This window comes from Loxodonta africana, chromosome 7, assembly GCF_030014295.1.
Source record: "Loxodonta africana isolate mLoxAfr1 chromosome 7, mLoxAfr1.hap2, whole genome shotgun sequence".
Taxonomy (NCBI): Eukaryota; Metazoa; Chordata; class Mammalia; order Proboscidea; family Elephantidae; genus Loxodonta; species Loxodonta africana.
The window spans coordinates 19698723-19723535 of NC_087348.1; the positions used below are offsets into that span (position 1 = coordinate 19698723).

Below are 24813 nucleotides of genomic sequence, written 5' to 3' on the forward strand. Positions count from 1 at the left end.
AGACTTTGACTAAAATGATAAATGCTTGAGAAATACTATCGGTTGTTAAAAAGGTATATAATCATATTTGAATGTTGCTTTATACAAATAGGAAACCCTGGTGGCGTAGTGGTTAAGTGCTATGGATGCTAACCAACAGGTTGGCAGTTCAAATCCACCAGGTGCTCCTTGGAAACTGTAATGGGCAGTTCTACCCTGTCCTATAGGGTTGCTATGAGTAGGAATCGACTCGACAGCACTCGGTGGGTTATACAAATATGGATACTTGTTTAATAGAATGGAAAACTATGTCAATCTATGTTTCTTAGAACCACACGTATTAAAAATCATGTTCCTATGACAATTCTCTTCATTTTTAAAAAAGAATTCATTGTCTAAGTTATCACTGCTTACATGCTGGTGTTTTACTAAGAATACAAAAAAAAAAAAAAAGGGAAACCAATAAACACTGTTGTGAGTGTTCGTCATGAAAATCCAAGTCAAAAAGTTGACCTGAAACATACAAACCTTTTTATTTCGAGACACTACAAAGATTTTCCTTCTTTTCTTGGTCCTTCTCTTGGCCCTTCCTAGACTTTTGGTAGCCATGACACAAGCAAATGACACAGAAGTGACTGAATTTTTTCTTCTTGGATTTGGTGGCCAAGAGAACTTTCGGCATGTCCTCTTCATTGTATTTCTGGTGATCTATGTAACCTCCATAGTGGGTAATATTGGAATGATCCTACTCATCAAGGCAGATTCCAGACTTCAAACACCCATGTACTTTTTTCTACAACATTGGGCTTTTGTTGATATCTGTTATACCTCTGCCATTACTCCCAAGATGCTGCAAAACTTCATAGTTGAAAAAAAGTCAATACCATTCATGGGGTGTGTAGTACAATCATTGATTTATGCAACATTTGTGACTGCTGACTGTTACCTCCTGGTTACCATGGCAGTGGACCGGTACGTAGCCATCTGTAACCCACTTCACTATCCCATAGTCATGTCTCGAAGAGTCTGCATCCAATTGGTAGTAGGTTCATATGTAGTAGGCTCAATAAATGCCTCTATACACACAGGTTTTATATTTTCATTGTCCTTCTGCAAGTCCAATATCATCAATCATTTTTTCTTTGATGGTCCCCCAATTCTTTCCCTTTCATGCTCCAGTATCAAAATCAACATCTTGCTACTTGCTGTCTTTGTGGGGTTTAACCTGATGTCCACTCTCATGGTCATCATTTTCTCCTACATATATATCTTGGGTGCCATCCTAAAGATGTCTTCTACTGCAGGGAGAAAAAAAGCCTTCTCCACGTGTGCCTCCCACCTGACAGCAGTCACCATTTTCTATGGGACCCTCTTCTACATGTACTTACAGCCTCACTCTAATAATTCTGAGGAAAAAATGAAAGTGGTCTCCACATTTTATAGCATTATTATCCCCATGTTGAACCCCCTGATCTACAGCTTGAGAAATAAGGAGGTAAAAGAAGCTCTAAAAGTGATAGGAAAGAAGTTCTAGACTGGACTTAAATATTAAAATTTATCACAAGAAAGTAACCAGCATAGATACTTTAATTTTTTTTTTAATGTTTCTGAAATTGGAAGCATGCTCACCTGATACAATAGATAAGATCTTAGAATGTGGGAAATATATAAGTACATCACCTGGGACTAATTTTTCCTGGAATATAGTTTGAGAAATATATCTCCCACTACTAATGAAGAAAGATTTTATCAAGATTATTTATAATATTAAGAAGCATGTATAAACTTTATAAAGTATTTGAAGTGTGTTTCAAATATGTGCTTAAAGACTAGTAAAACATTTATTTGCATATCATCAATTTCAAAAACAAAGTTCATAATTGTCCACTTATATAAACCAGATCCCTACGCTGTCTCCAGAAATACCCTCCATACATTCTTCAAATTACTGCTCAAAACTGAATATAAAATAAACTCATTGGTATAGGAAGTACCATACTGAAGCTCTGCATTTTTCCCTAATTTTCTCATTTTGATGACATTTTCTAGCATTTGGAAATATTTATTTTTGCTATCAGTTATGCTGCTTGTTCTGAATCCAATTCTTTATTGCCTGAGAAAAGGGAACTCTTGAAAACATTTTATATTTCTTTCTCCAATAGAGATAGAGAATCTAAAATGTAGATGGATATAATAACCTAAAAGGTATCCATTCATTTATAAAAAGGCATACCAATCATTTTAGTTCAGACAAGTAGCTTTAAACTACAGAAACTCCATGGGAAGGGCAAAGGAGGCCAAGAGTCCTTTGAATTAGGAAGAGAAAACATTGGCAGGAAAACTTTGGTAATCAGATTGAGAGTAGATGAGGGAAATCCCTATATGAATTCCTGAAAGCCCTTGATGGCTGGAAAAAAGAACAAGTCTGACATCAGAGTAACATCAGCTGTTCTAATGACTGGCCAGAAAATACAATGTTAAGTTACACAGAGAACTGAGCAAGAGAAGAATATACGTTTTTCAAATGCAATATCCCATATAAATTTTAAGAGAAGAGATAAAGAATAAATTGAAGTCAATGTAGGAGCACCTTAACCTTCCCAGAAAGACTTCTTTTATAACTTCCCAGGAAAATTCCAAGTGTCTTCATGGATCAGGAATAAGGAACACCACTCAAGACTCATCAGCTAAGCAGATAGAGCATGGCTTGAAAGGTAGAAAGGGAAAATTGGAGATCCAGTTAAGAAGAAGCTTTCTAGCTAGAAGTGGAGCTACCATATAATCCAGCAATCCCACTCCTCAGAATATATCCTAGAGAAATAAGAGCCTTTACACAAACAGATATAGGCACACCCATGTTTATTGCAGCACTGTTTACAATAGCAAAAACATGGAAGCAACCAAGGTACCCATCAATGGATGAATGGATAAATCAATTATGGTATATTCACACAATGGAATACTATGCATCAATAAAGAACAGTGAGGAATCTGTGAAACATTTCATAACATACAGGAACCTGGAAGGCATTATGCTGAGTGAAATTAGTTGCAAAAGGACAAATATTGTATAAGAAGACTATAATAAGAACTTGAGAAATAGTTTAAACTGAGAAGAAAACATTCTTTTGTGGTTACCAGAGGAGGGAGGGAGGGAGGGTGGGAGAGGAGTATTCACTAATTAGATAGTAGATAAGAACTACTTTAGGTGAAGGGAAAGGCAACACATAATACAGGGGAGGTCAGCATAATTGGACTAAACCAAAAGCAAAGAAGTTTCCTGAATAAACTGAATGCTTCAAAGCCCAGTGTAGCAGGGGCAGAGGTTTGGGGACCATGATTTCAGGGGACATCTAAGTCAATTGGCATAATAAAAACTATTAAGAAAACATTCTGCATCCCACTTTGCAGAGTGGTGTCTGGGGTCTTAAACACTAGCAAGCAGCCATCTAAGATGCATCAATTGGTCTCAACCCACCTGGATCAAAGGAGAATGAAGAACACCAAGGACACAAGGTAATTATGAGCCCAAGAGACAGAAAGGGCCACATGAACCAGAGACTACATCGGCTTGAGACCAGAAGAACTAGATGGTGGCCAGCTACAACTGATGACTGCCCTGACAGGGAACACAAGAGAGAACCCCTGAGGGAGCAGGAGAGCAGTGGGATGCAGACCCAAGTTCTCATAAAAAGACCAGACTTAATGGTCTGACAGACTGGAAGGACCCCGGTGGTCATGGCCCCCAGACCTTCTGTTGGCCCAGGACAGGAACCATTCCTGAAGCCAACTATTCAGACATGGATTGGACTGGACAATGGGTTGGAGAGGGATGCTGGTGAGGAGTGAGCTTCTTGGATCAGGTAGACACTTGAGACTATGTTGGCATCTCCTGCCTGGAGGGGAGATGAGAGGGTAGAGGGGGTTAGAAGCTGGTGAAATGGACACGAAAAAAGAGAGTGGAGGGAGAGAGTAGGCTGCTTCATTAGGGGGAGAGTAATTGGGAGTATGTACAAGGTGTATATAGGTTTTTATGTGAGAGACTGGCTTGATTTGTAAACTTTCACTTAAAGCACAATAAAAATTATTAAAAAAAAAAAAAAAAAAAAGAAGCTTTCTATATGTTGGAAAGTCTAAGTGGCCAACATGGCAATGGGAAGCAAAATGAGAATTTTGCTACAATCAATGCTGGGGTGAAGGTATGAGCTCTGTGACCAATGGATAAACAACCAAATCTCTGAGAGCTGCTGTGAGGGGGAAACAGTTGTGCTAGGTCCTGGTCTCAGGCTGATTAGCAATTGTTATCATTTATTCAAAAGAGAAGAAGTATAATGCATATACTGTCATTACTACTTATATAAAGAGTAATGGTTTGATATTGAATAATTTAAAATTGTTTCATAAATCATTGACTACATTTTTTTACTTCTCTGTCAGTTTGTCATACTGTGGGGGCTTGTGTGTTGCTATGATGCTGGAAGCCATGCCACCAGTATTAAAATACCAGCAGGGTCACACACAGTGGACAGGTTTCAGCTGAGCTTCCAGACTAAGACAGACTAGGAAGAAGGGCCCGGAAGTCTACTTCTGAAAAGATTTAGCCAGTGAAAACCTTATGAACAGCAGTCGAACATTGTATGATATAGTCCCGGAAGATGAGCCCCTCAGGTTGGAAGGCACTCAAAAGATGACTGGGGAAGAGCTGATTCCTCAAAGTAGAGTTGACCTTTATGAAGTGGATGGAGTCAAGCTTTTAGGACCTTCATTTGCTGATATGGCATGACTCAGAATGAGAAGAAACAGCTGCAACCATCCATGAATAATTGAAATGTGGAATGTACTAAGTATGAATCTAGGAAAATTGGAAGTCATCAAAAATGAAAAGGAACACATAAACATCAATATCCTAGGCATTAGTGAGCTGAAATGGACTGGTAGTGGTCATTCTGAATCAGACAATCATATGGTCTACTATGCCAGGAATGACATCTTGAAGAGGAAGGGCATTGCATTCATCGTCAAAAAGATCATTTCAATGTCTATCCTGAAGTACAATGATGTCAGTGATAGAGTAGTATCCATACGCCTACAAGGAAGACCAGTTAGTACGACTACTATTCAAATTTACACACCAACCTCTAAGGCCAAAGATGAAGAAACTGAAGATTTTTACCATCTTCTGCAGTCTGAAATTGATCAAGCATGAAATCAGGATGCACTGATAATTACTGGTGATTGAAACACCAAAGTAGGCAACAAAGAGTAAGGATCGGTAGCTGGAAAATATGGCCTTCGTGATAGAAAAAATGCAAGAAATTGCATGACTGAGTTTTGCAAAACCAATGACTTCTTCATTGCAAATGCCTTTTTTCACCAACATAAAAGGCAACTAAATACATGGACCTCACCAGATGGAATGCACAGGAATCAAATTGACTACATCTGTGTAAAGAGCAGATGGAAAAGCTCAATGTCATCAGTCAGAACAAGGCCAGAGGCTGACTGCAGGTCAGACTATCAATTACTCATATGCAAGTTCATGTTGAAACTGAAGAAAATTAGAACAAGTCCACGAGAGCCAAAGTATTACCTTGAGTACATCCCCCCTGAATTTAGAGACCGTCTGAAGAATAGATTGGACTCACTGAACTCTAATTACTGAAAACAAGAGGAGTTGTGGAATGACATCCAGGACCTCATACATGAAGAAAGCAAGACAGGAGAGAAAGAAAAGACCTAAATGAAAGTCATAAGAGACTCTGAAACTTGCTATAGAACATTACGTAGCTAAAGCAAAAGGAAAAAATGATGAAGTAAAAGAGTTGAACAAAAGATTTCAAAGGGCAGCACCACAAGGTAAAGCATTATAATGACCTGTGCAAAGACCTGGAAATGGAAAACCAAAAGGGAAGAACACAGTCTGCATTTCTCAAGCCGAAAGAACTGAAGAAAAAATTCAAACCCTGAGTTGCAATATTGAAGGATTTGCATAGGGTCGCTGTGAGTCGGAAACGACTTGATGGCTCTTTTTTTTTTTTTTATGGGGGAAGATATTAAATGGCACGCGAAGCATCAAAAGAAGATGGGAGGAATACAGAGAGTTATTACACCAAAAATGAATGGTCAACATTCAGCCATTACAGGAGGTACCATATGATCAGGAACCAATGGTACTGAAGGAAGAAGTCCAAGCTGCACCGAGGGCATTGCCGAAAAAGAAGCCTCCAGGAATTGATGGAATACCAACTGAGATGTTTCATCAAATGAATGCGGTGCTGGCAATACTCACTTGTCCATCCCAAGAAATTTGGAAGACAGCTACCTGGCCAATCCACAGGAAGAGATCTATATTTATGCCTACTTCCAAAAAAGGTGATCCCGACAAATGTGGAAACAATCAAATAGTATCATTAATATCACATGCAAGTAAAATTTTGCTGAAGATCCTTCAAAAGCAGCTGCAGCAGTATATCGACAGGGAACTGCCAGAAATCCAAGCCTGATTCAGAAGAGGACGTGGAACCAGGAATATCATTGCTGATGTCAGATGGATCCTGGCTAAATGCAGAGAATACCAGAAAGATGTTCACCCGCGTTTTATTGATTATGCAAAGGCATCCTACTGTGTGGATCAATACGAATTACGAATAATGTGAAGAATGGGAGTTCCAGAAGACTTAATTGTGCTCATGAGGAACCAGTACATAGATCACGAGGGAGTTGTTCAAACAGAACAAGGGGATGCTGTGTGGTTTAAAATCAGGGAAGGTGTGTGTCAGGGTTGCATCCTTTCACCATACCTATTCAATCTGTATGCTGAGCAAATAAACCGAGGAGCTAGGCTCTGTGAAGAACGGGGCATCAGATTTTGAGGATGACTCATTGACAACCTGTGTTATGCAGATGACATGACATTGCTTGCTGAAAGTGAAGAGGACTTGAAGCACTTACTGATGAAGATGGAAGGTCATAGCCTTTAGTATGGATTACACCTCAACATAAAGAAAACCCAAATCCTCACAACTGGACCGATAAGCAACATCTTGATAAATGGAGAAAAGATTGAAGTTGTCCAGGCTTTCATTTTACTTGTATCCACAATCAACACCCACGGAATTTGCAGTCAAGAAATCAAAAGACACATTGCATTGAGCAAATCTGCTGTGAAACACCGCTTCTTTAAAAGACCTTTAAATTGCTGAAAAGCAAAGACGTCACGTTGAAGACTAAGGTTCGCCTGACCCAAGCCATGACGTTTTCAATCACCTCCTATGCGTGTGAAAGCTGAACGATGAATAAGGAAGACAGAAGAAAAATTGAAGCCTTGCGTTGTGGTTTTGAAGAATATCGAATATACCATGTACTGCCAAAAGAACTAACAAATCTGTCATGGAAGAAGCACAACAAGAATGCTCCTTAGAAACAAGGATGGCGAGACTAAATCTCACATACTTTGGACATGTTGTCAGGAAGGATCAGTCCCTGGAGAAGGACATCACGCTTGATAAAGCAGAGGATCAGCAAAAAAGAACGAGACCCTCGATGAGATGGATTGACACAGCGGCTGTTAACAATGGCCTTAAGCATAACAACGGTTGTGGGAATGGTGCAGGAGTGGTCGGTGTTTCGTTTTGTTGTACATGGGGTTGCTATGAGTTGGAATCAACTCTGTGGCAACAACAACAACACTTTTAGGCTGTTTGGGCCCAGCCTGTGCTGAGTACAGAGGGAGGAAAGAAAATATAGACAAAGCTTGGCTGAATGAATACTTCATTCATTCATTTTTATATTTATTTGCAATTACAAACATTTACTGAGGGGCTAGTGGGTTTTTTTGTGGGTTAGTATAGCAGCAAAGTGGTGCAATGGTTAAGTGCTCAGCTGTCAACTAAAATGTTGGTGGTTCAAACCTACTCAGTGACTCTTCGGCAAAAGACTTGGTGATCTGCTCTCATAGATTACAACATAGAAAACCCTATAAGGAAGTTCTACTCTGTCACATGGTGTTGCTATGAGTCAAAAACTGACTCGACAGCACACCGCAGCAGTATGGAGGTACTGGAGACTGGTAATTGCATTAGACACTGTCTTCAGTAAGAGACTGGTGAAGCATCTGAGTTCCTCATCCTTCCCTGCATCCCCCAAAGTAAAAGATTCTGTTTTCCTGAAGAAAATAGCAAACTGAGATACTGGACTCATTCACAGCCTAAATATAGCAACCAGGTACCTGAGATAACCAATAGAAAGGCAGCTGGAGCCAAGGCAGGTTGAAGACTGAGCAAATACCCATGAATCACATCTCAAAGCTCCACCGTGAGTAGGAAACCCTCCTGAAAATCAGGAAGCACTGAAATCATTCTGTGGTCTTTTCTGGTAGATTTCATGGATTGTCTCTTTTAAATTCCATTCAGCCCTTCTAACTGGAGTTTAGAAAGCTCGAAACTACATTTTCCAGATGCCTTTGCACCTAGAATTCCGAATGCAAATCAGGTATATTCCTGGGAGATTTGGGAAGTAGAAGTGAGCCAAGAACCTCTTTTTACTGGCAAGCCAGGAAAAAGAGACATAAGTGGTTAGATGTGGTGGCCATGGTTAGACTTGAAATTCCATGCCTAGTCATCAGTCTCAGAGTGTGAGAGGTAATTGTGGTGGTGGCAGCAACGGCAGGAGTAGCAAGCAGCTTCCTGACCTATGAATCCCAGCTTCTTTGATGCATTCCTGAAGTCCTTTCTTCCATCCCCTCAAAAGATTTTATCAGCATCAAATTCCCTTTATAAAAGCTCTCTCTGCTTGAAATATTTGGTATGGCTTCTTTCCCCAGAACTCAACTTAAAAAAAAAAAAAATTTTTTTTTTTTATGGTGCTTTAGATGAAGATTTACAGAACAAACTAGTTTCTCATCAAACAGTTAGTATACACATTGTTCTAAGACATTGGTTAACAACCCCACGACATGTCAACACTCTCCCTTCTCAACCTTGCATTCCCTATTACCAGCTTCCATGTTCCCTCGTACCTTCCAGTCCCTGCCCCAGGGCTTGTGTGCCCCTTTAGTCTTGTTTGGTTCTATGGGCCTGTTCAATCTTTAGCTGAAGGGTGAACCTCCAGAATGACCTCATTACTGAGCTGAAAGGGTGTCTGGGGGCCATACTCTCAGGGTTTCTCCACTCTGTCAGGCCAGCAAGTCTGGTCTTTCTTTTTGAGTTAGAATTTTGTTCTACATTTTTCTCCAGCTCTGTCTGGGACCATCAATTGTGATCCTTGTCGGAGCAGTCAGTGGTGGTTGCTGGGCACCATCTAGTTTTACTGGACTCTGTCTGGTGGAGGCTGTGGTAGATGGGTCCATAAGTCCTTTGGACTAATCTCTCCCTTGTATCTTTAGTTTTCTTTATTCTTTCTTGCTCCCAAAGGGATGAGACCAGTGGCGCATCTTAGATGGCCGCTCACAGGCTTTTAAGACCCCAGAATCTGCTCACCAATGTAGAATGTAGAACATATTCTTTACATACTATGTTATGCCAATTGAGCTAGATGTTCCCCGAGACCACAGTCCCCACAGCCATCAGCCCAGATGGAGCTACCATGACCTTGCCTTGTACAGGTTGTGCGGGCTTCCCCAATATTGTGTACTGTCTTACCCTTCACCAAAGTTTCCACTTATCTATTGACTGTTATGTTTTTTTCCATTCCCACCCCTTGCCTCCCTCATAACCATCAAAGATTATTTCTTTTTGTATGTAAACCTTTTCATGAATTTTTACAGTAGTGGTCTCATATAATATTTTGTCTTTTGTGATTGACTTATTTCACTTAGCATAATGCCCTTCAGATCCATCTATGTTATGAGATGCTTCGCAGATTCATCATTGTTCTTTATTGTTGTGTAATACTCCATTGTGTGTATGTACCACAGTTTGTTTATCCATTCATCTGTTGCATGGACATCTAGGTTGTTTCCATCTTTTTGCTACTGTGAACAATGCTGCAATAAGCATGGGTCTGCATATGTCTATTACGTGACTACTCTTATTTCTCTAGGATATATTCCTAGAGTGGGATTGCTGGATCATACTGTATTTCTACTTTCAGCTTTCTAAGGAAGCACCATATCGTTTTCCAAAATGGTGTATAGTTTTGCATTCCCACCAGCAATGCACGAGAATTCCGATCTCCCCACAGCCTCTCCAACATTTGTTGTTTCCTGTTTTATTGATTTGTGCCAGTAATGCTGGGGTGAGATGGTATCTCATTGTGGTTTTGATTTGCATTTCTTTTTTTTTTTTAATGGCTAGAGATCATGAACATTTCCTTATGTGCCTGTTGGCCACTTGAATGTCACCTTTGGTGAAGTGTCTGTTTATTTCTTTTGCCCATTTTTAACTGGATTATTTCTTTTTGTTGTACAGGTGTTGGATTTTCTTGTAGATTTTAGAGATTAGACCTTTGTCTGGTTTGTAATAGACAAATTTTTCCCCCACTTTGTAGGTTCTCTTTTTATTCTTTTGGTAAAGACTTTTAATGAGCATAAGTGTTTAATTTTTAGAAGGTTCCAGTTATCTAGCTTATCCTTGGGAGCTTGTGTGTTGTTGTTTGTGGTTTGTATTCTGTTAATGCCATGTATTAGGGCCTCTAGCATTGATCCTATTTTTTCTTCTACGAACTTCATGGTTTTTGGCTTTATATTTAGGTCTTTTTTCCATTTTGAGTTAGTTTTTGTACATGGTGTGAGGTATGGGTCCTTTTTCATTTTTTTGCAGATGGACATCCTGTTGTGCCAGCACCATTTGTTAAAAAGACTGACTTTTCCCCATTTGATGGAATTTGGGCTCTTGTGGAAGATAAGTGACCATAGGTGGATGGATTTACATCTGGATTCTCAATTCCTTTCCGTTGGTCAATGTATCTGTCGTTGTACCAGTACCAGGCTGTTTTGGCTACAGTAGCTGTACAGTAAGTTCTAAGGTCAGGTAGTGCGCATCCTCCTACTTTATTCTTCTTCAATGGTGCTTTACTTATCCAGGGGTTCTTCCCTTTCCATATAAAGTTAATGATAAGTTTTTCCATCTCTTTAAAGGATGTTGTTGGTATTTGGATCAGGATTGCATTGTATTTGAAAATCACTTTGGGTAGAATTGTCATTTTCACACTGTTGAGTCTACCCCTCTGTGAGCATGGTATGTTTTTCCATTTATGTGGATCTCTTTTGGTGTTCTGCAGTAGTGTTTTGTAGCTTTCTTTGTATAGGTCTTTTACATCCCTGGTTAGATTTATTCTCAAGTATTTTATTTTTTTAGGGGCTGTTATGAATGGTGGTGTTTTTCTGATTTCCTTTTCATCATCCTCTTTATTGGTGTATAGGAATCCAACTGATTTTTGTATGTTTTTCTTGTATCCTGCAACTCTGCTGAATCTTTCTATTAGGTCCAGTAGTTTTCTCTTGGAGTCTTTTGGGTTTTCTATGAATAGTATCATACCATCCACATATAGGGAGAGTTTAGCTTCTTTATTACCAATTTGGATGCCCTTTATTTCTGTTTCTTGCCTTACTGCTCTAGCTAGGACTGCCAACACAATGTTAAATAGAAGTGGTGGTAAAGGGCATCCTTGTCTTGTTCCTGTTCTCAAGGGGAATGTTTTCAGCCTCTCTCCATTAAGAATGATGTTAGCTGTTGGTTTTGCATATATGTCCTTTATTATATTGAGAAATTTTCCTTCTATACCTATTTTATTGAGAGTTTTTATCAGGGATGATTGCTGGACTTTGTCAAATGCCTTTTCTGCGTCAGTTGAGATGATCATGTGATTCTTTTCTTTCTATTTATGTGGTGGATTATGGTGATTGATTTTCTAACGTTGAACCAACCTTGCATAGCTGGTATGAATCCTACTTGGTCATGGTGCATTATTTTTTTGATACCCTGCTGAATTCTATTGGCTAGAATTTTGTTGAGAATTTTTGCATCTGTATTCGTGAGAGATATTGATCTGTAATTTTCTTTTTCGGTGGTGTCTTTGCCTGGTTTTGGTATTAGGGTTATGCTGGTTTCATAAATGAACCCGGAAGTATCACTTCCTTTTCTATGTTCTGAAATAGTTTGCGTAGTACTGGTATAAGCTCTTCACTGAATGTTTGGTTGAATTCTCCAGTAAAACCACCTGGGCCAGGGCTTTTTTGATTGGGAGTTTTTATTTTTTATTACCTTATCGATCTCTTCTCTTGCTATGGGTCTGTTCAGATTTTCAACATCATTTTGTGTTAGTTTGGGCAGGTAGTATGTTTCTAGAAATTTGTCCATTTCCTCTATGTTTACAAATATTTTGGGATATACTTTTTCTTAATACTCTTTCATGATCTTTTTTATTTTAGTTGGATCCGTTGTAATGTCTTCCATTTCATTTCTTATTTGGGTCATTTGTGTCCTCTCTTGTTTATCTTTTGTCAGTTTGGCCAGTGTTTTGTTGATCCTTTCAAAAGAGCCAACTTTTGCTTTGGATTCTATTGTTTCTCTATTCTCTGTTTCATTTATTTCTGCTCTGATCTTTATTATTTCCTTTCTTCTGGTGGCTGTGGGCTTCCTTTGCTGTTCTCTTTCTATTTGTTTTAGTTGTGCAGTTAATGTTTTGATTTTGCCTTTCTTCTTTTCTGATGTGTGCATCTGTTGCTATAAATTGAGCTCTGAGGACTACCTTTGCTGTACCCCAAAGGTTTTGGTATGATGTGTTTTCATTTGATTCTAGGAATTTTTTGATTCCATCTCTGATTTCTTCTATTACCCAGTGGTTTTCAGTTTCCATGTAATTGATTTTTTTTTCCTTATTCTTTCTGTCGTTAGTTTCTACTTTGATAGTACTATGGTCAGAGAAGATACTTTGTATTATCTCAATGTTTTGGATTTTGTTGAGGGTTGCTCTGTGGCCTACGATGTGGTCTATTCTGGAGAACGTTCCATGTGCATTGGAAAAGAATGGTACTTTGCAGCTGTTGGGTGGAGTGTTCTATATATGTTTACGAGGTCAAGTTGTCTAATTGTGCTCTTTAGCTCTTCTGTACCTTTGCTGAATTTCTTTCTAGATATTCTGTCTTTTACCAAGAGTGGTGTGTTGACGTCTCCTACTATTATTGTGGAACTGTCAGTTCCTCTTTTTGGTGCTGTTATAATTTGTTTTATGTATTTTTTTTTTATTTTGGAGCCATGTCATGGGGTGAGTAGATATTTATTATGGTTAAGTCTTCATGCTGGTTCATCCCTTTAATCATTATATAGTCCCCTTCTTTGTCTTTTGTTGTGGGTTTTGTTTTAAAGTCTATTTTATCTGAGATTAGTTATTTGCTTGATATATTTTTTTCCATCCTTTGATTTTTAATAAATTCACATCTTTGTTTCTAAGGTATCTCTTGTAGACAGCATATTGATGGATCCTTTTTTTTTTTTTTTTTCAATCTATTCTGTCACTCTGTGTCTCTTTATGGGTACGTTTAGGCCATTTACATTCAGTGTAATTATTGATAGGTGCAAGTTTATTGCTGTCATTTTGTAGAGCTTTTTTTTTTGAGGTGTTAACATTTTCCTTGTTCCTCTTACTCTCCTGTGCTGAGTTCCTTTTGTTTGTGGATTTCTTTTGTTTTTGGAGATTTCGTTTTTATTGAGACTTTATGTTTTTCTTCTTTATTTCAATGAGTAGGTTTGTTAACTTTCTTTGTGGTTATCTTGAAATTTATCCTTATCTTCTTAGGTTTGAACCGGTCTATTTTTACTTGATATCACCTTGCCTTCCGCTCCGTTAGAAAGTTCTATACCTACACCATTTATTCTCTCCTTTATTATTCTGATGTTGTTGTCATTTATGGATTAACCTCTCTGGTTCCCTGTTGCTATTCTTTTGGTTTTGAATAGTCCTTGAGAGTTCACTTCCTACATTACTATCTGGCTGGTACAATCTTGTATCCTAGATTCAAGCTGTGGTCTGATGTTGTTTGTTCTCAGAAGGAAGAACTCCTTTTAATAATTCTTGTAGTTTTGGTTTGGTTTTTACGTATTCCCTTAATTTCTGTTTATTTGGAAATGTCCTAATTTCACGATCATATTTTAACGAAAATTTTGAAGGTTTTATTATTCATTTTTGACAATGTTTTTCTTTCAAGGTTTTATATATGTCATCCCATTGCCTTCTTGCCTGCATGGTTTCTGTCATATAATCAGAATTTAGTCTTATTGTTTTTCTTCTGTATGTGACTTTTCCTTTTTCTTGAGCTGCTACCAGAATTTTTCTTTGTCTTTGGTTTTAGCAAGTGTGATTATGATATGCCTTGGTGTTTTTCTTTTGGGGTCTATCCTGTATGGGGTTTGTTGAGCTTCTTGGATGGTCAGCTTTTCATCATTCATGATATTAGGAAAGTTTTCTGTCAGCAGTTCTTCAATGACCCTCTCCTTCTTTTCTGTTTTCTCTCCCTCTTCTGGAACTCTGATCACTGGCAAATTTTTGCTTTGGATTGTATCTCACATAATTCACAGGGTTTCCTCATTTTTCTTCATTCTTTTTTTCTGATTTTTCCTCAGAGTTGTATCCAAGTGTTTGTCTTCAGTTTCACTGATCCTGTCTTCCATCATTTCAAATCTGCTCCTCAGCACTTCTATGGCAGTGTTCATTTCTAAAATCTTGTTTATCTTTTGGATTTCTAATTTTTTTTGTATGATTTCTAGTTGTGAATTTATTTTGGCATTTTGATCCTGTATAATATTTCTTCTTCTTCGTCTTTTTTTTTTGTCTGTATTTTCCATGAATTTGTCTTCTTTTTCCACAAATTTGTCTATTTTTTCCTTTTTTAATGCTTTTTGCTTCAACTGTTGTATAGCTCTGAATATGAGAGCTTTGAATTCCCTGGTAGGTAGTGCTAGTGCCTTTTCTTCTAGTGAAAAGTCATCTGGTGTTTCATTTTGGATGCCTACTGGAACCATCCTGTCTTTTTTTTTTTTTTTAATATGTTTTTATATTGTTTGCCTGTCTTTGGGATATTCATTAGTTGTTTTCTTCATTTCTTGATTGTAGATTTTTTTTGTTTCCTCCTTTTTTTGTTTGATTTGGTTACATCTGAGCAGGTGGGCTGTGCATTCTTTGTTGTTTGCTTGTCTGTAGTAGTGATACTTTTCACCTGCTGTCCAATGGGTAGGGCCAGTCACTCAGCTATGGTGCAGCAGGGCAGGTCCAGCTGAAGGGGAAGGGCTGGGATGTGTTGTTTGTGGCACTTACTAAGGCCGACAGGGCTGGCCAAGGGTAAGTGTTGCACAGGTTCTGGTAGGCCATGCCTGTGCTGCTCAAGGGTGTGATGTTCAGCACGTGGTGCAGGTAGGCAGGATAGAGGGGGGAAGTTGTTATGCGTGGAGCTAAAATGCATATGGGAAAGAGGAAAGAGAAACAGGAGCCAAAAACAAACAAAGGAAAAAAAAGGAGTGCTAAGGGAGCTTCCTGTTGGAGTGGAGAGATGAGAAACCAAGAAATGGAGAAAAGCAAAATTGAGAAAAAAAAGAAAAAGAATATCTAGATAAAAGTTTGGAAAAGAAAAAGAAGAAAAGAAAAGTCCCCGGGGGTCCCAGCAGTGCAGCCTCAAAGACTGGACAAGTCTCCCAGGCTTAGCAGTATAGCCTTGGTAGAGGGGTATAGATGTCACAGAGCACCAGGTATTCAGGAGACAGGAAAAGAAGGTAAGTATAGACAGATGAGAACTGAGAAATGAAAAGACAGAAAAGGAAAAAGAGAGAAAAAGAAAAAAGAAAGAAAGGAAGGAATGAAGAAAGAAAGAAAAAAGTAATCGCCCCAGGGATCCCAGCTACGGAGCTGCACAGATTGGGAGAGTGGCTCTTAAGCAGTGCAGTGCAGCCCGGCTAGAAGGGGCTTCCAATTGTGAAAAGAGAAAACAAACAAACAACAAAAACAAAACAGAACAAAATAAGCAAAAAAGAAAAAAAAAAAAAAGCTTCTGGGATCCCACCAGTGTGGTATTGCGGGCCGGTGGAGTGGTTCCACAGCTGAGTGGGGCTTCACAGCCTTTCAAGAAGAAGCAAAGATAGCACAGAGAGCCAGGTGTAGAACTCAGCTTTGACACATACACCCACCATGCCGAATATCCAGATACTTACTGCTCTTGGATGACATCAGAAATATTCCTGAATATGACAATCAGGAAGAAAATGGTCAGTAGGATGTCCAATAATCTCAATCACTAATGCTTACAGGCTTCACAACAGCCTGAGGCAGACATGCAAATCCCACTCCCAGCATCAAAAGTTTGTAGATCCATTACAGGTAGTACTGAGTCTTAACTTCAATAGATATTTAGTAGGGATCAAACAAATGAAATCTATAACATGAGCAGTATCCACGTTACACAAATACCAAAGTGAACTGGCTGCGTGAAAATCACCTGTTTTTTTTTTTTAAAGAATAGATCTCTGACAAAAATTCCTAGAGTATTCATTACATGTAAATTGGAGAACTTTAAAAAACTTCCCAGGAGATTCTGATACTGCACTAGTTTGTGGAGTCACTGACTACGCCCTACCAGGCATGATAGGATTAAAGGAGAAGACTCCCTGAGGATTGTTGGGGAGGCACCTAGTTACACCAGAAATGTGGTAACATCCCTTTTTCTAGCTGATGGTTAATGTTCCTCTTTGGTAGGCTCCCTAACCATGGTGTGATTCATCCTGCCACCAGGACAGATGATTGTCTCTACCAACACAGAAGTATTGAGGTGAGGAAAATAACTCACCATTCTATTCCCAATAGCCAGCCCATTCCTAGCACATTGTAGTTGCCCAATAAATATAGTTGAATAAATAAATAGATAAATGAAAGCCTAAAGGACAGACCAGAAACCTAGGCAGACACTCTCACGTGAGTCCGAAGCAGTAAACTGCAGCCCAACACAGCTGTTTCTGGGATGAAAAGTGCAGCAGCAGCCAGAGCTTGTCGGGAATAGCCAAGCTTTCTGGGTGTACCAACTGCATGAGAGAGCATCACAATAGCATTATTGGAAATAAATGCACAGAATCAAAATTTAATGTAAGTCTCTGTCGTTTTACTTGGAGATGGGTAGGATGAAAGAGCACAAGAAATAGGTGGACAGATCTATTCCTTCAGATTCTTAATATCTTGAAGTTCTTAAATATACATTTTTATAGAATAAATATATACCCACCAGCTTAAGCAACCTATCAGGGGCCTCTTTTCACAAGCTCTTTTTCTTTGCCTTGTTTCTTTTTTGTTATTATTGATGTTTTGCTTTGCTCTGCTTTTGAGGTCAGGTGTGTGTGTGCTAGTGAGAGACACACACAGAGAGAGGACAAGTGGACAGAGTATCAAATGGCATAAGTTAATTATGATACCAAAGAGGGTATGAGCAAGGCTGTCCTTCTACTCAGAGGAATGTTGGGCACTTATGGCAGTGAATGCCTCCATCATCCCCATCCAGGAAAGTCACGCATTTGATGGACTGTTCTGTAATAGTGACATGATTTGTTACGTAGTAACTGACTAATGTAGTTAAGAAAAATTTCATCAGATTGCTGCCAAAGATTTTGGTGGTAGCAGGCAAAAGGTAATGATTTCTCACCATCATAGTAAAAGAAGAGGTAGATTGGTGGGGAGTAAACATGACAGTGTCTCAGAAACACCCCAGATGGAATAGATGAGGGTAAAGAGGCACTACTTTCTAAGACTTAACACTGCCAAGCTTGTATTGCTAATCATACCAAAATCAAAACCAAACCACTTGCCATCGAGTCAATTCTGTCTTACAGTGAACCTACAGGACAGAGTAGAACTGCCCCTTAGGGTTTCCAAGGAACACCTGTTGGATTCGAGCTGCCAACCTTTTGGTTAGTAGGCAAGCTCTTTACCATTGTGCCACCAGGGCTCCTAATCATGTCTCAATTTAATTCACCAGTCTGATGGGAGTGGTACATGGCAAGCAGTGCTGATCACCACCAGCAAGTTCAGTGTGGATTCTCCTTCTAGTAGAGTCAACATTTGGCCAATCAAAGTGCAAATAGAATAATGCCCTGAACTTGGTAGATATGCAAGCAACAAAGTCAAATGTATTGAACACATCAATAAATACTGACTAAATAAGCGAACGAAATACGCAATCTTTAAATCCATGAAACCTGGAGTCTCAATGAGGCTCTGTAGCTTTCCCATGTTCACTCAGTTTTGGACCCAGGATTTGGACCCAGGCAGAATGACTCCAAGAGTTCATGCTTTAAACCCCTATACCATATATTATCTCATAGGAAGAAACAAACGAAACAAGACAAGACAGAAGAAAACAAAACAGCCATTCAATCCTTCAATAGGGCATCACTAAATACAAGAAGAGGAGATAATAAAAGAAGAATTTATTACAACTTATTGGTGTTTTCCAAAACTCCCTCCCAGGGCATCTACTGCCTGGGGGAGAAAGGATCTCATTCCCATAGAACCACTTGGCAGCTAGGTTCAAGCAGGATCCATAGTGATCTCTCTGAACTGATGGTCTGGAACTCAGGGTAAATCCTTTGGACTTCTTTCTACTAATGGCCAACATTGGATTTAAAATGTGAGGTATAGAGTTAACCAAGTTAGCAAAAGCATGTGAATGTCTTCACTGATTTGGGGGACAGAGCTCACGTTGCAAGTCCTGACCATGTCAGACCCCAGAGAGTCCTTGAGGTACGTCCCAATGATGACAACAGCGGCAGTGAAAAAGGGGCACCTAGATCTGGGGAAGCCTTCTGACAATGGTAATTGTTTCCTGGCAAATCACTTCCTAGTTCTACAGGTATGTACATGCATATTCCCTCATTTGCTCTTTCAACACCACTGAGACAGCCACGTCTGGTGTCATTAGCCCAATGTTATAGACAGGGTGACTCAGATTTAGAGAAATGAGAAGATCCAGGATTCAATACCAGGTTTCCCGAATCCAAGACTAGGCAGATGGTCCCTAAGATCATAGAAATAAACAAGATGCAGAGTCCCTAAGATCCAGAAACTTGGAATTAAAAAAAAAAAAGGCCTCATATGGGAGGTACTCTAGGTACTCAACTCAGCCTTCAGGTCTGAAATCCCCATGAGATCAACTCCTAATCCCATAGCCCTCAAGAAGTAAACCTTCGTTTGTAGTAAGTGCAAAAATATCACCTTGGGAACCATCAATCTGTAGGAGGTATAGAAAAGGATATTTTAACAGAAATACTATTTAAGAGAAGCAGCTTTTGTATTTTTTCCTAAGCAGACACACATTCGATAGTGTGTGGAAGAAAAATCCAAGTCTAGATATCAGAGAAACACACCAGATGTTTCATCTTTGCCTCCTTGTAGCACTTCACCTTCTGAAAATTAGAAGTGGAAACAGAGTAGCAGAATCTGCTGCAGGGGTGAGTGGGGAGTACTTCCGGTATTCAGCACCTAAAACAATGCCTTGAATATTGTCCATGTTCAGTAAAAGTCTTCTGAGTGAAATAATTTGCCTTAGTTACCAGTTAACACTTTGGGAAAGAGAGAAATCAGGCCTAGACCCAAAGTTTATTTTCGTTAAGAATATCCCTGAGAGGCTGTCACAGAGAAGATTCTCCAGATTTTAAATCATTTAAAATATAGAGGATTTATTATGCATTTGAGTGGGGAGCCCCAGGTCCACCAGAGTGAAACCAAATAGGTACAAGATGGAGGAGGAGTGGATGTATATTTAATGAGTTAGAACAAAGAACCTAAGTTACATCATTTGATTGGAAGTTACAAACTTAGATCAACATAAGGTAGGCTTTCTGGAAGGGAGGGTGCTAGGAGGAGATTGGTTTGGAGTACATATGTGTTCCCCTTAGACTGGCTACAGCGGGATATTGCAAGGGTATGCAGGGTTGTTTTTTATGCAGTGGAAAGGTTGGGGGTTACAGGACACTCCTCTTTTAGAACAGCTTGCTCAGATGAAACTTCTTGTAAGCAGTTGCCAGGGAGACTCAGATAAGAGTGGTGCCAAGGCCTTTTCCCTGAGGCATTGTTTCTGCATCTTTCTCACGGAAGAAATATTTCTTCTTCTTCTTTTTTTACAGCAGATTTGCCCAATGCAATATGTCATTTGAGTTCTTTCTTTCTTTTTTTATTGTGCTTTAAATGAAGGTTTACAGAACAAATTAGTTCCTCTTTAAACAATTAATACACATATTGTTTTGTGACATTCGTTGCCAACCTTGCGACGTGTCAACATTCTCCCCTTCTCGACCTTGGGTTCCCCAATTCCATTTGTCCAGGTTTTCTATCCCCTCCTGCCTTCTCATCTTTTCCCCTGGGCTGGCGTACCCATTTAATCTCATATACATGGTTGAGCTATGTGTATTATTGTTTGTTTTGTGGGCCTGTCTAACCTATGGCTGAAGGGTGAACCTCAGGAGTGACTTAAGTACTGAGTTAAAGGGATGTATAGGGTCCACACTCTCAGGGTTCCTCCAGACTCTGTCAGACTAGTAATCTGGTCTTTTTTTGTGAGTTTGAATTTTGCTCTACATTTTCCTCCAGCTCTGTCTGGGACCCTCTATTGTGATCCCTGTCAGAGCAGTTGATGGTAGTAGAGCTGGGTACCATCTAGTTGTGCTGGACTCAGTCTGGTGGAGGCTGTGGTAGTTGAGGTTCATTAATCCTTTGGACTAATCGTTCCCTTGTGTCTTTGGTTTTCTTCATTCTCCCTTGCTCCAGATGGAGTGGGATCAGTGGCATATCTTAGACGGCTACTTACAAGCTTTTAAGACCCCACTTTGGCCACTCACCAAAATAGGATGTTGAACATTTTCTTATAAGAAAGATTTCTTGAGGCGATCTGGCAGAAAATGTTTTGATAGACCTTGAGAAAGAGTATATTGACATTCTTCCAGCTTGACCACAGAGAAATCATCTCCCTAATTAACCATGGTTACTGACCAGAGGAAAGACTCATAGTGTACTTTGTTAAAAGTCTCAGTTTAATTTTGCTGAATATAGCGGGGATGGTGGTTAGTTCAGCCATTCTACTTTGGTCAAAGAGGCTTCAAGGTTTCTCTTTCACAAGGGGTACAGGAAAAGTCAGTTGTGTTTTAATGTAAAAACTGCTGCCAATGAGAGCAACACAGGCTCAAAGGTATATAAATGTGAGTCTCTTTTGCCTCTCACCCTTAGTTGTGCTTTTGCTCAAGTTGTTTTCTCTGATTGGAATTGCTTTCCTGGCAGTGCTGAACTCCAGCTCACACAATCCCAACGGTATTCCTAAAACCAAAAGTGCAGCCACTTACATCTGGAAAGGTTTCTATATACCCTAACCTGATAAGCTCTTTCCCAGAACCAACATCAGGTTGCATCTCCCTTTGGACACTATTAACTCTGACTTTTTAGCACAATCAACCTAAAAGTCTTGAGTACTGTGGATATAACCTACCATTATGGGCCCTAAGAATCTGCACATAAATTTCAAAACAGATAATGTTGTTTTCAACTGAATTGACTTTTTTTTAACCCTAAGAATGGTGATCCTTTATTCTCTAATGTCTTGTAAAACATGTATGGTTTTGACTTAATAAATCTGCCTTATTGTCTGGAGCTTTGTTGAATTTTGGCACATTTTTATTGTCCAAGGCACATGAGCTCGTAGACACAAATTAATGTTAGTCCTTCAACCTGGACTTCTTGGAGTATACAAATTTGTTTGATTGTTGCTGATAAAAACATTTTAGGAACTACTTCAGTGGACTAACTCCCTCCTCAGCCTTAGGAAGAAATAAGTCTCATTGGCTCCTTTTACTTATTGAAGTGCTGCAGCTCTATATCCTGAGGAATATATATGAGTCTAGCATTTTGAAATCAAACAACAAATTTGTTTCCGTGCTAGAGTTATACATGGCAGCAATTCGACTTGCTGAGTGATAGTATCTCTGTAAACTGTCCTTTAAAGGCAATTTAAGAGATATCTAACAGTTACACAAAGGTATATAGAATATACAATGAACACTTGCTGTGTGCTGTTGAGTGGATTCTGACTCACAGTGGCCCTCTACGACAGAGTACAAATTCTCTGTAGGGCTTCCTAGGCTGTAATCTTTAGGGGAACAGATCACCAGATCGCCTCTCCCCTGGACACTCAGGTGGATTCAAACTTTTTGGTTAGCATCTAAGGGCTTAATAATTGGGCTACCAGGGCTCTTTTCAATGAATGCCTACCATAACTGCACACCATATGAACAATCATCAATATCATTGAAGACCCAATAAGCTCTTTTCCTCAACATGATGATTTTAAGATTTGGGCTGAAAAATGTAGCTCTAGTGAATCCATTTTCACGGCCCCACAGTGTTCTGCTCTTCTATATACCTTAATTTGTTTAATCATTAGTCGTTCCTTTTGTTTACATTTTTTCTATTATATCAAATGTCTTTTTTTTAAATCCAATTTGGCAATCTCTGAATTTTGATAGTGAGTTTAGTCCACTTACATTTATTTTCCTTACTGAAAGATATGGATTTATTTATCCCATCTCATGTGATTTCTATTTGTTTTGTTTTTCTATTATTCTTGATTATCAACTTTTTTTGCCTTTATTTAGATTGATTGATTATAAAATTCCATTTATTACTCTGAACTTAAAAAAATTATTTCATTTTTATTTTTCAAGAGCGTGGACTATGACTAAAATTATAAATACCTGAGAAACACTATAGGTTGTTGAAAAGGTACATAATCATATTTGAATATTGCTTTATGCAAATATGGATACTTGTTTGATACAGTGGAAAAGTGTGTAAATATATGTTTCTTAGAAATGCACATATTAGAATTCATCTTCTATGGCAATCTTCTTCATTGTGAAAATGAATTCATTGTTCAAGTATTACTGTCTACCTGGTAGTGCTTTAGCAAGAATATAGAAAAGAATATTTGAGAATTAATAAACACTGTTGTGAGTGTTTGTCATGAAAATCCAAGTCAAAAGGTGACCTGAAACACAAGAGCCTTTTAATTTCAAAGCATCACAAAGATTTCCCTTCTTTTCCTGGTCCTCTTGATTCTTCCTAGACTTTTGATAGCCATGACACAAGGAAACGGCACTGAAGTGACTGAATTTTTTCTTCTTGGATTTGGTGGCCAACACAAGTTTCGGTATGTCCTCTTCATTGTTTTTCTAGTGATCTATGTGACCTCCATGGTGGGTAATATTGGAATGATCCTACTCATCAAGGCAGATTCCAGACTTCAAACACCCATGTACTTTTTCCTACAACATTTGGCTTTTGTTGATATCTGTTATACCTCTGCCATTACTCCCAAGATGCTACAGAACTTCATAATTGAAAACAAGTCAATATCATTTGTGGGATGTGTAGTACAAGCATTGATTTATGCAACATTTGCGACTACTGACTGTTACCTCCTGGCTACCATGGCAGTGGACCGGTATGTAGCCATCTGTAACCCACTTCACTATCCCATAGTCATGCCTCGAAGAGTCTGCATCCAATTGGTAGCAGGTTCATATGTAGTAGGCTCAATAAATGCCTCCATACACACAGGTTTTACATTTTCACTGTCCTTCTGCAAGTCCAATATCATCAATCACTTTTTCTGTGATGTTCTCCCAATTCTCTCCCTTTCTTGCTCCAGTATTAAAATCAACATCTTGCTACTTGCTGTCTTTGTGGGATTTAACTTGATGTCCACTGTGTTGGTAGTCATCTTTTCCTACATATATATCTTGGGTGCCATCCTAAAGATGTCTTCTACAGCTGGCAGAAAAAAAGCCTTCTCCACATGTGTCTCCCACCTGACAGCCGTCACTATTTTCTATGGAACTCTCTCTTACATGTACTTACAGCCTCACTCCAATAATTCAGAGGAAAATATGAAAGTGATTTCCACCTTTTATGGCATTGTCATCCCCACATTGAACCCCCTGATCTATAGCTTGAGAAATAAGGAGGTAAAAGAAGCTCTAAAAGTGATGGTAAAGAAGTTCTGGACTGGACACAAGTGATTAAAATTATCCCAACAAAATAAGCAGCATAGATGCTTTAAAATTTTTTAATATTTCTGAAATTAGAAGCATGCTCACATCTTAAATTAGTGCTATCTCATATAATAGGTAACATCTCAGAATGTGAGAAATATAAAATCTGGGAAATATAGTCCCAGAACATCACCTGGGACTAATTTGAGAAATGTATTTCACACTACCCATGAAGGAGGATTTTATCAAGATTATTCCTATTAAGAAGCATGTATAAAGTTTACAAGGCATTCAATTGTTTGAAGTGTATTTCAAATATGTTCTTAAAGACAAGTATAACATTTATTTGCATATAATAAATATTAAAAACAGAGGCCATAATTTTCCATGTATATAAACCAGTTCCCTAAATTGTCTACAGTAAGACTCTCCATACATTCTTCAAAGTACTACACAAAACTGATTATAAAATAAACTCATTGCTATGAGATGTATCATACTGAAGCTATGCTTTTTTCCTAATTTTCCCATTTTAGTAATGTTTTCTAGCATTTGGAAATATTTATTTTTGCTATTAGTTACCCTGTTTAATCTGAATCCATCTCTTTCTTGCCTGAGAAAAGGGAACCCTTGCAAACAGTTTATATTTCTCTCTCCAGTAGAGATAGAGAATGTAGAATGTAGATGGACATAATAACCTAAAAGGTATCATTCATTTATAAAAAGGCATACTAATCATTTTGGTTCAGACAAGTAGCTTTAAACTGCAGAAACTCCATGGGAAGTTCAAAGGAGGCCAAGAGTCCTTTCAATCAGGAAAGGAACTGTTGAC

At 38.7% G+C, this 24813-nt stretch overlaps 2 protein-coding genes across 2 annotated transcripts; both read left to right on the forward strand.

Moving 5' to 3' along the window:
* The first annotated feature begins 433 nt into the window (after nucleotides 1-433).
* Nucleotides 434-1513, forward strand: LOC100672672 (putative olfactory receptor 5AK3). The gene has a single exon (XM_010600887.2). The coding sequence runs from the start codon at nucleotides 587-589 to the stop codon at nucleotides 1511-1513; it is 927 nt and encodes a 308-aa protein (XP_010599189.1). The 5' UTR covers nucleotides 434-586.
* A 21553-nt stretch (nucleotides 1514-23066) lies between these two features.
* On the forward strand, nucleotides 23067-24192 carry LOC100672382 (putative olfactory receptor 5AK3). The gene has a single exon (XM_010600886.3). The coding sequence runs from the start codon at nucleotides 23067-23069 to the stop codon at nucleotides 24006-24008; it is 942 nt and encodes a 313-aa protein (XP_010599188.2). The 3' UTR covers nucleotides 24009-24192.
* The last annotated feature ends 621 nt before the right edge of the window (nucleotides 24193-24813 follow it).

Bases quoted from the DNA above. Each gene is read 5' to 3' on its own strand.
- LOC100672672 (XM_010600887.2), top strand. From the start codon at position 587: ATGACACAAGCAAATGACACAGAAGTGACTGAATTTTTTCTTCTTGGA.
- LOC100672382 (XM_010600886.3), top strand. From the start codon at position 23,067: ATGACACAAGGAAACGGCACTGAAGTGACTGAATTTTTTCTTCTTGGA.